This window comes from Dunckerocampus dactyliophorus, chromosome 4, assembly GCF_027744805.1.
Source record: "Dunckerocampus dactyliophorus isolate RoL2022-P2 chromosome 4, RoL_Ddac_1.1, whole genome shotgun sequence".
Classification (NCBI taxonomy): Eukaryota; Metazoa; Chordata; class Actinopteri; order Syngnathiformes; family Syngnathidae; genus Dunckerocampus; species Dunckerocampus dactyliophorus.
In genome coordinates, this window is record NC_072822.1 from 688,806 (window position 1) to 702,288 (window position 13,483).

General features: G+C 44.4%; 2 protein-coding genes across 4 annotated transcripts in view; one reads left to right on the plus strand and one right to left on the minus strand.

The window, feature by feature from the left end:
- ppic (peptidylprolyl isomerase C) lies at positions 1-3,079 on the minus strand. The gene is made up of 6 exons (XM_054773565.1): positions 2,637-3,079; positions 1,645-1,758; positions 1,456-1,549; positions 1,205-1,272; positions 352-468; positions 1-268 (listed from the first exon to the last, which is right to left on the minus strand). The coding sequence occupies exons 1-6, from the start codon at positions 2,733-2,735 to the stop codon at positions 140-142; spliced, it is 621 nt and encodes a 206-aa protein (XP_054629540.1). The 5' UTR covers positions 2,736-3,079; the 3' UTR covers positions 1-139.
- Positions 2,549-13,483, plus strand: part of prdm6 (PR domain containing 6) — a 26,536-nt gene continuing 15,601 nt past the window's right edge. The window contains exons 1-5 of one of the 3 annotated variants that reach the window (XM_054773550.1): positions 2,549-2,936; positions 3,111-3,205; positions 8,628-9,191; positions 12,881-13,029; positions 13,107-13,265. In XM_054773550.1, coding sequence (XP_054629525.1) covers positions 8,645-9,191; positions 12,881-13,029; positions 13,107-13,265 — 855 coding nt within the window. In that variant the 5' untranslated portion in view covers positions 2,549-2,936; positions 3,111-3,205; positions 8,628-8,644. Of the gene's footprint in view, positions 2,937-3,003; positions 3,206-8,000; positions 8,041-8,627; positions 9,192-12,880; positions 13,030-13,106; positions 13,266-13,483 lie in introns of those variants that run through there. The other 2 variants (XM_054773551.1, XM_054773552.1) reach the window with 2 other exon arrangements.

Here is a 13,483-nt window from a genome sequence, read left to right on the forward strand (position 1 = left end):
TGTTTGGCACCAACATTTATTGCATCATCATCATCACGGTGTGCTGTGGTTGCAGAAGATGAAGAGCACGTTTGAGTGAAGTAAACATGAAGATGCGATATGAATACGTATCAGGATGCATAGCAGACGTGTGGAGGATCTACCAGCCGTCCACCTCCACCACCAGAGGCTCCTTGACGGCGATGCGGCCGCTGTTGACCACCACACACTCTGCGTACGGCAGGTTCCTCTCGTTGGTGTCCTGGAGCTCCACGGTGTGAACCACAGACTGGCAGAAGACGCGTCCGATTACGTTCATTGCGTGTGTGTGTGTGTGTGTGTGTGTGTGGGCGTGTGTGCACGTGAACGCACCATCCCGTCCAGGACCTTTCCGAACACCACGTGTTTGCCATCCAGCCACGGAGCTTTGGTAGCCAGGATGAAGAACTGGGAGCCGTTTGTGTCTGGACCCGCGTTGGCCATGCTCACCTGGCACGCACACACACACACACACACCTGTTAGCACAGCAAACACCTGCTTCTAGGGTTCGTTTAGGGTCACCTCTAACCCTTGTGGGAAATATCATTGAACAAGAAAAGTCAAAGGAAAGAAAATGGAAAACCCAGCAGTCATTTGAACCCGTTCATCCAAATACAACCCCCGCGTGGTTTTCACCCCAAAATTACCACCGCAAACCAACATGGCCGACTTCCTGTTCATTTGGGAAGATGGGTCCGGGAGACTTTTTCTTTCTCCACCAAATTTCATGACGATCCATAGAACTGGTGGCATTTGTTTACACTTTTTTTCATTTAAAGGGGGGCTGAAATATCACATTCACACACAGCCTTAAATATGAAGAGAAAATAAGTTGACATTTTACCAGAATAAAATCTAAATATTGAGAGAAAAAGACATAAAATTTCACCAGAATAAAGTCAAAATATTAAGAAAAATGTCTAATTCTAACGAGAAAACAGTCCCAATCTTGCGAGAATAAACTGGTCATAGTGTGAGGAAAAATAGTCATTTTAGTAGCATAGACTTGGAATATTAAAGAAAAAAATGTGTAGGTTGGGGAAAACAGCTGTAATATGATGATGGGACTAAAATGTGAATGTTATGAAAATAAAGTCCTAATATTCCGAGAATCAAATCAAGGAGGAAGTAGGAACAGGAGTCAAACAAAGGAGTGATGATTCAGGAGGATTCCTGATGTCGTACCCAGCCGGCCGAGCTGTGCTTCAGTTTGAAGTTTTCGTCAGCAAAGGTGGTCCCGTAGATGCTGTGACCTGAAAGCCACAAGAAGCACATGATGGCACCTGCTGGTCACACCTTAGACAGTCACGTGACTTGTTGGAACATTCTTTTTCCCTCACATTAGCATCCCTGTCATATGACAACGCTTACAACACCTTAGCACCTAGCAAGCTTCCAGCAATAGAAACATGTCAAACACGCTACAGCTGATGGACCTCCAGTCCCGTCTCCGGCCGTGAAGTCTCCTCCTTGGATCATGAAGTCCTTGATGACTCGATGGAACTTTGTGCCTTTGTAGCCGTAACCTTTCTGTGCACAAACGACAACACAATCCAACAGTTTCCTTTTTAAAAAAAAAATAAAAATAAATGCTTTCTTCCATTCACACACAGAGACAAAATCACCTCTCCTGTTGCCAGGGCGACAAAGTTACTGACAGTCAGAGGGACCACCTCTCCAAACAGGCCGATGACGATACGGCCCACCTCGTGACCTGCCACTGTGATGTCAAAAAACACCTGTACAAACACACGCACGCACACGCACACAGTCAATCAATCAAAAAATTATTTATTGTGTCTCCTAGCAAATGTGTATGACAAGCTAACTAACGAAGCTAAGCACGTCCATCTCGTTAAATAACACCAGAGGACAATGCTAATGTTTACTTTCGTTTGATAACGTCAGAGAGGTATTCTTGTAACAATTCGAGGGTTATCAGTGCATCGCACTGACGTGCGGCGGCTAACAAACAAGGTAAGGTGGCTAGCGGCGACAATGTCTTCTTCTTCTTCTTCTTCTTCTTCTTCTTTTAGTTTAATGGCGGGTTGCAACCATGACTTTAAAAGGTGCGGCGACAATGTCGATCCTTCTCGCGACAACAAAGCAGAGCGTTTCTGTGTAGGCTCTCAGTCGTACAGATTGAGACGTCATCTCAAGACGCTCATCTGAGCTTCGAAGCTCTTCGGATGAGGAGCGAAACGTCCGACACCTTCTTCACAGAAGTACAGATGACGTCTCAAGAAGCCTTTTCCTCGAAAGCAGAGCGTTGCTATGCAGGACAGGTGACGGCGGGACGCTCGTACAGTAGTAAACAAACACGGTCTTGGTTATGGTCTCATTAATTTTGAACATGCACACAAGCTACACTGGAGCACATCACATAGAACAATTCGTAGTTCCACATCAAATGTCCAAAAAGGCGAAGGAATAAGCAAAATCGTATTTAATCCCAAACTAGCTAGCCACGATGATCTCCTTTCTCGCGATACCAAAGCAGAGCGTTGCTATGCAGGTCACGTGACGGCGGGACGCCTTCAGGCGGGGTTCAAATCATTTGACACCTGAAGCGCTACACACCTGTGTTGCTAGTGTGCTACGCTCGTACACCTCCTACCTTATCGGTCACCTTGGGTCCGGTCCGTGAAGGCGACGCCGAGTGCAGGGAGGCGGAACCGAGTAGCAGTAGAGCGGTAAACGCCAAACGGGCCGCCATCTGATACCAGCTGGTGGCTAGCTGCTAGCGGCTAGCGGCTAGCGGCTAGCGAGAGGGCAGCGGACAGCGGCTCTCAGCTGGAAAGATGTCGGGGAAAAAGAGCGCCGAAGCCGGACACGTCATATGCCTCCGCCCCTCCCTCCCTGCCTGCTGTGTGGCAGCCACGCCCACCGAGGGAGAGGAAGGCGACCAGGAAACAAGGTGGTGTTTTGTAAAGTTGACTTGTAGTTCCCTTAATACAACATATCTCCCTCAATAAAATAATAATAGTGCCGCGTAACCAGTCACTCTCCCCGTGTAAAGCTAAACATGACAAAATTATTTTCTTTGGAGATGATTTCTAGTATTTATTTTGGAGTTTTACTTGACTTTAAGGCGGAGCTTGTCAGCTGATCCACTTCCGTAACGCCGCTGCGATGTGAGGAACAGAGACAACAGCCCCCCCTGCCTGCTGGGATGACAAAAACATGGTAACGTCTACATACAGTACATGTACACTATAATATTAGTTCAAGCATTGATTTGATGACATTATTAATGAAATGATGTATATCATAATAATATATATTTAATCCAGTATATCTATATATCTCATTGACATGCTGTAATTCCACGTGACACTCTCACAAAGTTACAAGTTGTAGAGTTTATTTTTCTTAATCCTGACGGGTGCTCTGCTGGTTTTGGTGAGCGGAGGAAGGGTTAATGGAGTGTGCGGAGTGTTCAAGTGTTCAACGACGTTAGTGCATTAAACGCTCGCCTTCAGCTGCACACACCGAAGCTGCAAAATAGAATAAAAGTCCCTGATGAATATCTGTCAATACACATGAATTATAATAGTCAGCCTGCGGTGACCTTAACACACACGCACGCACGCGCGCGCACGCACGCCGTAGAGTTTTATCGGCCTCCTGTCAAAGCGACCCGTCCATTCGTCTTTTCCTGCCGCCGTCCGCTGAATTAATTAAGCAGGAATGTAAATGTTTTAATTGAATGTCAAACAGGACCCTAACGACACGCCGCTATGGAAATGGAAGTGACGTGCTGTTACACACGCGTGAATGCAAACACGCTACATCACTCACACACGCACACCCGCACACGCGCACGTGTTCCTGTTGATCACTCGTCGTCTTAATTATCTTCATCCATTTATTGCAGTCTTTACCCCTCCTGTTATGTTGTCCTTTTCTTTTTTTTGACATTACTGATGTTACATGTGGAAAACTGGCGATTAAGAGTTTCTTTTTTTAACAGAAGTTATTATAGAACATTACAGATGGGGCAACTTTATTTCTATTTTTTATTTATTTTTTACATTAAAGAAGTTATTACGGAACATTACACGTTACATCGGGGGAAAAGGTCTATTTTATTGTTTTTTTAATTTTTATTGTGGTTGTTTTTTTATTGTTGATTTTGTTTTTTGTTTATTTTGGTTGGTTTTTATTGTTGTTTTTTATTGTATTTATTTTTATTGTTGTTTTTATTGTTTTTGTTTGTTTTATTTTCGTTTTTATTGTTGTTTTTTATTTATTTATTTATTTATTTTTGTTTTTATTGTTTTTTAGTTTTATTTTTTGTTTTCATTTTACTTATTTTTGTTTTATTGTTGTTTTTGTTTTTTATTTTTAATGTTTTTTATTTTTGTTTTTATTGTTTTAATATATATATATATTTTTATAATTTTCATGTTTTTGTTTTTATTTGGTATATTTTTCATACAGAACAGGTTTCTACATTTTTATAAAGCAAAGAAGCAGGCCCGCCACAAATCCATTTGGAGCGCCACTGATAGATTTGTGACATTTGTAACGCCGCTGGTGTGCCAGAGAGGAAGAAGAGGTAGCAGGAAGGAGCAGTGGCAAGTAATCAGACACGTTCTAAATTCTTTAAAAAAACAACAACAACAAAAAAGCATCATGTGATAGAGACTTTTGGTGACTCTGACATGAAATCACATGTGGGGGGCTAAAAATAAATAAATAAATAAAAGCACCGACAGGCGGCTCCATCTTTAAAAGTGTGACATTTTGACTCCCGTTTTGCAAATGTGTCGTGTTCCATTGTGTAAATGTTTGTTGCCACCACAGCCACGAGTAGATTGCAGTCCTGGGGGAAACATTGTGTTGGGGTTTTTTTTGCACACGGGTGTCCAAAGTACCCACGGCTGTTTTTATTTTTGCATTAATTCATTCTAAAAATGTCATTTAAGGAGAAAACTAAAAACAACAAATCCGCAGTGGTTTGACAACAATAAAGTCCAAATATTAGCATCAAAAAGTTGTACTCTAACGGGAAAGAGATGTTATTTCCTGAGAATATTTCATGGTCATATGTTGAGGAACAATCATGGCATTTTAGGAGCATAGAGCTGAAATCCTCCAGAAAAAAGACCTTGTTTATTCAAGTGGTCATATTTTGAAAAACAAACAAAGCAACCACGAGAATGAAGTCCAAATATTAAGAAAAACAATAAATTCATGATATTATGAGGGGTTAACCATGTCATTTTAGTAACACGTGAAATACCCAAACACAAGTAGTACTGCATTTGAACTTGTACTGTTATGAGAAACAAACTACACGTACAAAAGTCAAGTTGTCATTGGGGGAATATTATGGGAATACGTTCATAATATTAGGGACAAATTACAAGAAGAAAGTTGAAATAGCGGGGGGGGGGGGGGGGGGGGCAGGAGAAATGGAGAAAAACAGCTGTAATTTGAGGAAAAAAATCTGTAACTTTTTAAAAGTTGTACTATTATGACAAAACAAAATAAAGTTGTCATTTTTGGACAATTAGGTTGGGGAAAAGTCATAACGTTATGGGAATAAAATGATAACATTATGGGAATAAAGTTATAATATTATATATATAATAAAGTGTACAAAGATTATTTCAAGAGAGAAGTTGAACTATTTGAAATATACCCCCCCCCCCCCAGCAAAAATGGGGTAAAAAGGCGTTAAGAGTGAAGTTGATAGGAATGTTTTAGGTGTGTACTGTACGACATAGCGGAAATGAAATGTGTACAACTTGTTAGCGCGTGTGTGTGTGTGTGTGTGTGTAGAGGAATGAAGAGGTGTTGTGTCATGTGTCAGGGTTAGAGATGGAGGTAGTAGTGTGTGTGTGTGTGTGAGTGTGTGTGTGTTTGCTAAATGAACTCTTGTTAATATGCTGTTTTTCTGAGGCGTCCGGTGTGGAAATAATTAGCTGTTGTTGTAGAAAATGATGAATTTGGGCAGTTAATTCATCGATCGGTCGGCGGCTGCGATGCGCTTTGCTGTGGAAAGCCATTAATCAATGCATGAAAAGAGCTAATTCTCCTCCTCCTGCCGCCGCCGCTGCTTCCTTCTGCCTAGCCTTCCTCCTCCTCCTCCTCCTCCTCCTCCTTGGAGGCTTTGCAACGCAACACAAAATATGACTTTTTTTTTTTACCTTTTTACCTTCAATACCTGCCGGAGCGCACCTTTTTTTAGCCGCTGTAGGAAAAACACGCCTCAGCTCGTTCATTCAACAGCACAAACTAGACCTAGAATGACACTAAGTAGACTTACTCTTCCTACACGTGGAGGAACATGCGTTTAGTGCAGTGTGCTAACAATGATATATATTTCATATACATATTATTATTATCAACTTCACTCTTTTTCACCCATTTTTGCTGTTTTTGAATATATTGTACTTCAAAGATAAAGACATATTTAGTAGTATTTCAGCTTTATGCTCATGAAATGAAAATGAAATACATTTTTCCTCATTTAATGAAATTATTCTCATAAAATTGCGGCTTTTTTTGTCTTTTTTCTTAACATTTTGACTTTTATGTTTGTTTGTTTTTGCAACGATTTCAACTTTCTTCTTGTAAATATTCCTCTCGTATTGTGACTTTATTCCCATAAAATCCATCCATCCATTCCATTTCCCTCCACTTATCCGGCTGGCGGGGGCAGCAGTCTCCATAGGGAGGTCTAGACTTCCAGCTCCACCGGGAGGACACCCAGGTGTTCCCAGGCTGAAGGTCACAGCCCCATGAGGCCATCAGGACCACCTCGTCTGCAAATAGCAGAGACCAGATCCTAAGGCCCCCAATCTGGACTCCGCCCACGCCTTTGCTGCGCCTAGAAATGGTGTCCATGAAAATGATGAACACAACGGGTGAAACTCCAAAACTCGTCCTCCATGACTTGTTAGTAGCGACCGACTGACCTCCTGCCGGCCCCCGCGTTCTGGTGGTGCTGGAAAAGTCTCTTTTAGCCAACAAGAGCTGACTTTCAGACGCGTAATGTTTGTGTTTTTGTTCCTTATCAATCCAGCAGCACTCCCGAGGATGACGGATGGCGGCTGTCACGGCGACGCTAGTCATAACAGCGCGCACGTTTACGTGTCAGCCCGTTTAGCTGATGTCCTTATCCACGCCAGCGCACCATGACGGATGTGTGTGTGTGTGTGTGTGTGTGTGTGTGTGTGTGTGTGTGTGCTTGTGTGTGCAGCAGACGGCTGGAAAGCTATGGGTCGTGGATAACGAGACCGACCCAAAAACACAATGAGCTCAGCTGTAATCTGTCTTGTCCGCACACACACACACACACACACACTTGGGGCTAAGGAAGTTGAGGCCAGCTAAGAGTAATAAAAATAATCAAAGTAATAATAAGGTGTAATCTTTACAGCAAAAAAAGGAAGCAAAAAGAAAAAAAAACCTGTTAGAAAAACTGTTTGACCTTGTGACCGTTCCACCTCGCTGGTCCTTGTCGTCATAGCAACCGGTCAAACACCAATCATAATATAATAATCATGTGACATAAATGAATTGGAACAATCAGAGGAAATGACTGCAGTAGCGTTTGTGGCTTTCATTCTTACCCCGGCCGCTAGGGGTCAGGACTCGCCGACGGTACGACGGAAAGTCACGTGAGCACATCCCCCTCCCCCAGTGTCGTACAGTACAAGTGTAAGAAGAAGCGAAGCAGAGTGAACTCATTCTAAAAATGAATGATATTTACCTTAAAAGTGAACTTTGCTAACAAGTGGGCTGTTTTAGGCTTTCGTGACGTCACACGTGAGCGTCCAGAAAATATTCATGTTGATTTATGTTTCATTTGACGAGGTGAAAGGTCACGAGGGAAAAGTGTGCTGGGGGTTGACGGGGAGAGATAGAGGGAGTGAGAGAGCGAGAGAGAAAGGGGGCGCGTGCAGCCCGTGGTCACGTGCTTCTTGGGGGCTCGTGAAGCACACATACACACATCAAGTGTCCTCCATGGAAGAAAGCTCCTCCGACCCGAGCGCTCACTGACAGCGGTAAGCTTCTTTTCCTCCTCTTTCTCCTCGTTTCTCTCACTTTTCTTTTCTTTTCTTTTGTCTGCTTTCTTCGCTCGTGAAGGGGAGTCTCGCTCAGGGCTAGCGCGTGACGGGCGTCTTGACGGCGGCTCGTGAAGATGACTCTTTTTAAAAATAATAATAACAATAATAAATTCATAATCTTTTTAATATTAACTCATTTTAACTGTCCGGTATTGGGCCCTTTAATCACTTTATCACCTCCCGCCGTGTTTGAGTGCACTTTTATTTTCTTTTTTTCGGCGTGTGTCGGTGTTTGACTAAAGTGGCGCACGAGCTGGGCGCCGAGAATGTTCTATCAGGTTCTACGAGGTTCTATCTGCTAAAGTGGACCACCGCAGGTTTTTTTTCCCCATTGAAAAACATTTTGCAGCAGAAACTTTACTTTGCTTTTATTGTGAAAGTGTTAAACAAGGTGAATGACAGGAAGTCCTGCTATGATATTATGTAGGTGTTGGCGAGATGTCATGAAGATACTTGTGAGTGACAGGTGACCTTGTGACAGATGATTGACACATGTCATGTCCCCCCCCCCCCATCCCATGCAGACGGCGTGTCGGCGGCCATGTTGAAGCCGGGCGAGCTGAGTGCGTCGGCCTTCCTCAAAGTGGACGCGTCGTACTTGCATCACTGGCAGCAGCTCTTCCCTCACACGCCGCTCAAGCCTCCTCTGCCGCCGCCGTCCTCGGACACTCTGCGCTCGTCTCGCCTGCACGGACACCTCCTGGCCGCCTCGCACTGCACCTCCTCCTCCTCGTCGGGGGCCGCCGCCCTCACACCCACCTCCTCCTCCTCGGGGCTCGCCCCGCTTCCTGTGGCTCAGCAGGCGGCGCTCTACGGGGAGGCCCTGGCACCCGGGGGCGATCTGCTGGCGGCGGGCCCACCCGCCGAGAACCCGGCAGCCGGACGCCTGCTTCAGGCCAAAGAGCAGAGCTGTGGGGGGGTGGGGGTGGTGTCGTCCAGCGTGAAGAGCGGTGGCGGCGAAGACGACGGCGGGAAAACGGCGGCGGGTAGGATGAAGCTGAGCGCCGAGGAGCTGGACTACTTCCTGTACGGACAACAGAGGATGGAAATCATCCCCATCAGCAACCACAACGCTGACGCCAACAACCGTATGTACACAAACACACACACACACACACCATTTTATGCTTTGATGTTTCCAGTGTGCACCCCAATATTTATTATTTGGAATTGAAACTTGTCTTGGAAATCAATTTGACTTTGAAAGAAATTCAACCTAAGAAAGTAAAGTATACTTTATTTGTAGTTTTTACTTTTATTTCACATCACTTCAATAGTATTACTTGCTTCTTTTAGGTCCTGTACAAACACACGCACGCACACACACACACACAGTGATGGCGTGTGTGTGTGTGTGTATGTGTGTGAGTAAAATTACAAAAAAAACAACCAAAAATTGCAATTGTGAGTTGAATATTTCTGCATCCTTTCACGGTAGGAAAAAGTCGATTTTAGTTTGCCGCTGGAGCCCGAAGTGTGTTTGTGTTCAAAGTGAAGACGTCCATGATGAAGATGTGTGTGTGCGTGTGTGCGTGTGCGTGCGTGGTGAGTGATAAAACGGTTCATCAGCAGTAATCTGCGTCGATACGCGCCGGCAGACCCGATGAGGGATGGAGGGACAAGCAGGAATTAATTGCCGTATATAGTTTTGTGTTTGCCAGGGATTGGGGGGGGGGGGGTCACCAAGTGGGGGTAGAGGTGGGGGGTGTCATTGATCCACCAGCCCGCTATTTATCATCCCAACACAACCATATTGAGGTCTCGGGGGGGGGGGCGTGCGTGTGTAAGAAGTGTTTAGTGTGTAAATAAAGCAATCACACACTAATAATAATTATAGATATATATTACTAGAACTATTAATAAAACAGTTTAAAAAAACAAAGTCAAATAAACGTATGCAATAAAAATACACTCCTGGCTTGAAAGCACAATTATAGCATTTGTTAAACACACTGCATGTTAGCTTGATGTTTTTATTCACCGTTTATTATTATTATTATTATTATTATTATTATTATTATTATTATTATTATTATTATTATTATTATTATTATTATTATTATTATTATTTTATTAGCCGTCCGTGGTGCATCCGGACTCGGCAGCGGCACCCGTCGCGTTCACATTCCCCAGTCAGCCTTTCTGTAGGATTCCCGCGTGCGCCATGAAACTATCGTTCCATACGAACACCAACGCCAGGAAACACGTCTTCACTGATGGTTGCACGTTTGCTGCAGTGTCACGTTTACACTTGAATGTCATGCTTTCTTTTCATGTTGTTGTTGCTATTTAACACTGCCTTCATAGGAAAGCGTTAAGTGCACTGCAGAAAGAAATCAAGCATGTGGCTGTAATGTCATGTGACATTCTTTGATTGAATACGCACACACTCGTTGAAAGTGTGTGCGTGTGTGTGTTCTGCAAGAACAAAAGAGTCCAAATAGGAAATAAATCAGCTAGAATGAAAAGACTGGATGTGTGTGATGTGCCGTCTCCACTGGCATACTTGAAGTACACAGTGTGCTGTTCTTGCAGAGTGTGTGTGTGCCAGGCTGCCCCCATCCCTGACTGAAATCACTGTACTTTATTTTTATTTAAAAAAACAAAACATTTAGTATATCATTTAGTATTTATTTATTATTTTGTACGGGTTGCTCCTCAGCCGCTGTTATTTGAAGTCATTGAGACAGTTGAGTGTGGTAAGTGTGCATCACTTGCCGTACTTCTCAGTGTGAATGCACTTGGGCACTCAAAAGACTCGTTAGTATGCCAAAAAATATAGCGTGCACTTGTGCGTACGTTTTAGTTTTATTTGAATTGTTTTAATATTTAGAATATCATTTTTGAGTTGCCTGTTTGCTTCTTTTTTATTTAGTACAGGTTGCCCCATCACTTCAAGTCAGGCCCTCCCCTCGTGAGTACGTCAAATATATCGTGCACTTAGTTCCAGAGTGCACACATATTAAAAAATGATTATTGAAGATGTCATTCCTGACTTCCCACATATTCCATGTTTTCACATTCACATGTGTTTATGTTTTATTGGGCGGGGTGCTCATCAGCTGCCGTTATTTGAAGTTAGTCCCTCCCCTTCCGCTACGTAGCCAAGACGGCGATGGCTGAGGGCCATTTTGGATAAAACTTGCCGTACTTTGTCAGTGTGAACACACTCATGCACTCAAAAGACTCATGAGTACGCCAAGAAGTGTACTGTGTACACTGTGCACTGACTCTAGTTCCCGAGTGCACGCATTTGAATTGTATTGTGATTTAAAAAAATACATGTCATAAATCATGTAGTTGTGTTTGTGTTTCATTTTTTCTGGTTTATTTTTCCCAACCCTTTTGCTGCGTGGCCAGGACGGCGACTATTGAGTGCAACGTTCCGTACTCCTCAGTGTGAACGCACTCAAGCACTCAGGAGACCTGTGAGGACGTCAGTTAATAGACTGTGCACTTAGTTCCTGAGTGTTCACATTTTTATTATTATTTTTTTTAATACAAATGATTAAATAGGTCATTTATTATTATTTTTTATGTATTTATTGTTGTACATGTTATTTTGAAGTTTTTTTATTTTTGTTATTTAATATGTAATTGACTCATTATTTATATATTAATTTGGGGTATTTATTTTTCATGTTGTACAGGTTGCGCCTCAGCCAGCGTTATTTGAAGTTCTTCCCTCCCCTTCCGCTACGTAGCCAAGGCAGCAACAGCGAGCGATGCACACTCACCATTTGAGTGCAACTTGCTGTACTTGTCAGTGCAAACGCACTTGTGCACTCGAAAAATTGAGTATGCAATATAGTGTACTGTGCACTTATTTCCTGAATGCACGCATTTTTACTTTACTTTTTTTTTCTTGCAATTTTTAAAAACCTATAATTTATTCATTAATGACGTATTTATTTTTTATTTAAATGTATTTGTATTTTTTTTATTTTGTAAGGGTTGCTCTGCAGCCGCCGTTATTTGAAGTTAGTTCCTCCCCTTTCTGCTGCGCAGCCAAGGTAGCGACAAATGAGGGTGCATCGCACATAAGTGTGCATCGCTGCACTCTCAACAGTCTGAGTGCGCCATGCGGGCACTGACAGTGTACTTGGTTTTGCCACCAGTGGAGACACAGCTGCAGTGTTTACCTGCATACCTGTGAGGGTCTCACACGCACGCGTGCACGTGCTCCCACAGTGTGTGTGTGTGTGTGTGTGTGTGTGTGTGTGTAGTAAATGAAGTGTGTGATGATGTGAAGATGATGATGTGTCATTGTGGTTGCTAGGCAACACGCAGACAAGCGGCTGAGTGACGTGAGGTCAGATGCGAGTTGGAGAGTTTGAACTTCCAAAGTTGACTTTTCCGTCTGTCCCAAAGTGGGAATGTTCCCCCCCCCCGACTCAACCCCCGCCGGCCCCCACAGCGCTTGAATGCGTGTCCATCCATCAGCGCCTAAACGCAGCCGTCGCTCAGTCCTCGGTTGCGGATATTTTAATTTTGGGAAAAAGGGCTTCAAGAAAACAAGCTGGACTTCCTGTGGGCGGCGCCGGGTCGGGCGTCTGCGCGGGGCGGCGTGGGACTCTGCGGCGCAGATAATCATCAGCAGGCAATTAGTGTCACGCGCTTTGAACGCAAACCTGACTTTCTCATGCAGGAAGTATGTGAGGAATGATTTGACTTGGAGGCGCTCCAAACACAACTCGCCTTCCAAAGCAGCACAAATCCAGCCTGTCACGAAGGGCGGGAAAACTCTTAACGTGTGAAGCTTCCCTCCCCCATCCAGGCTGCGACATGTGCGCAGACAACCGCAATGGCGAGTGTCCCATGCACGGCCCGCTGCACTCCCTGAGGAGGCTGGTCGGGACCAGCAGCACCACCGCGCCCGTCACCCTGCCCGACGTTCCCGATTGGCTGAGAGATCTTCCCAGGGAGGTGAGACCCCGCCCCCTCGTCAGCCGGCGACACTTTCCCTTCGTCTGAACGTGTGTGTTGTTTGTGCACGTGTGCAGGTGTGTCTGTGCACCAGCACCGTCCCCGGCCTCGGATACGGCATCTGCGCCGCCCAGAGAATTCCTCAGGGAACCTGGATCGGCCCCTTCCAGGGCGCCCCCCTCATGCTGGACAAAGTCCGCTTTGGAGCCTCCAGGAACACACGACACCTGTGGGAGGTAAGAACACGCTGGAGGATACAAGGAAACACTGTAGCATGCTGGGATACACACTCAAGGATGCTAGGAGGGACTGAAGGATGCTGGGAAACACACTGAAGGATGCTAGGTAAGAGAGTGAAGGATGCTAGGAGAGTGTAAAGGATGCTAGGTAGGAGAGTGAAGGATGCTAGGAGGGAGGGAGGGAGAGAGGATGGATGAAGGATGTGTCCCAGGAG

Bases quoted from the DNA above. Each gene is read 5' to 3' on its own strand.
- ppic (XM_054773565.1), bottom strand. From the start codon at position 2,735: ATGGCGGCCCGTTTGGCGTTTACCGCTCTACTGCTACTCGGTTCCGCC. The intron at 1,273-1,455 runs GTCCATCAGCTG...TGTGGCTTTCAG, and splicing joins GGCCGGAGACGGGACTGGAG to GTCACAGCATCTACGGGACC. The intron at 269-351 runs GTGCGTTCACGT...GTCTTCTGCCAG, and splicing joins GAAAGGTCCTGGACGGGATG to TCTGTGGTTCACACCGTGGA.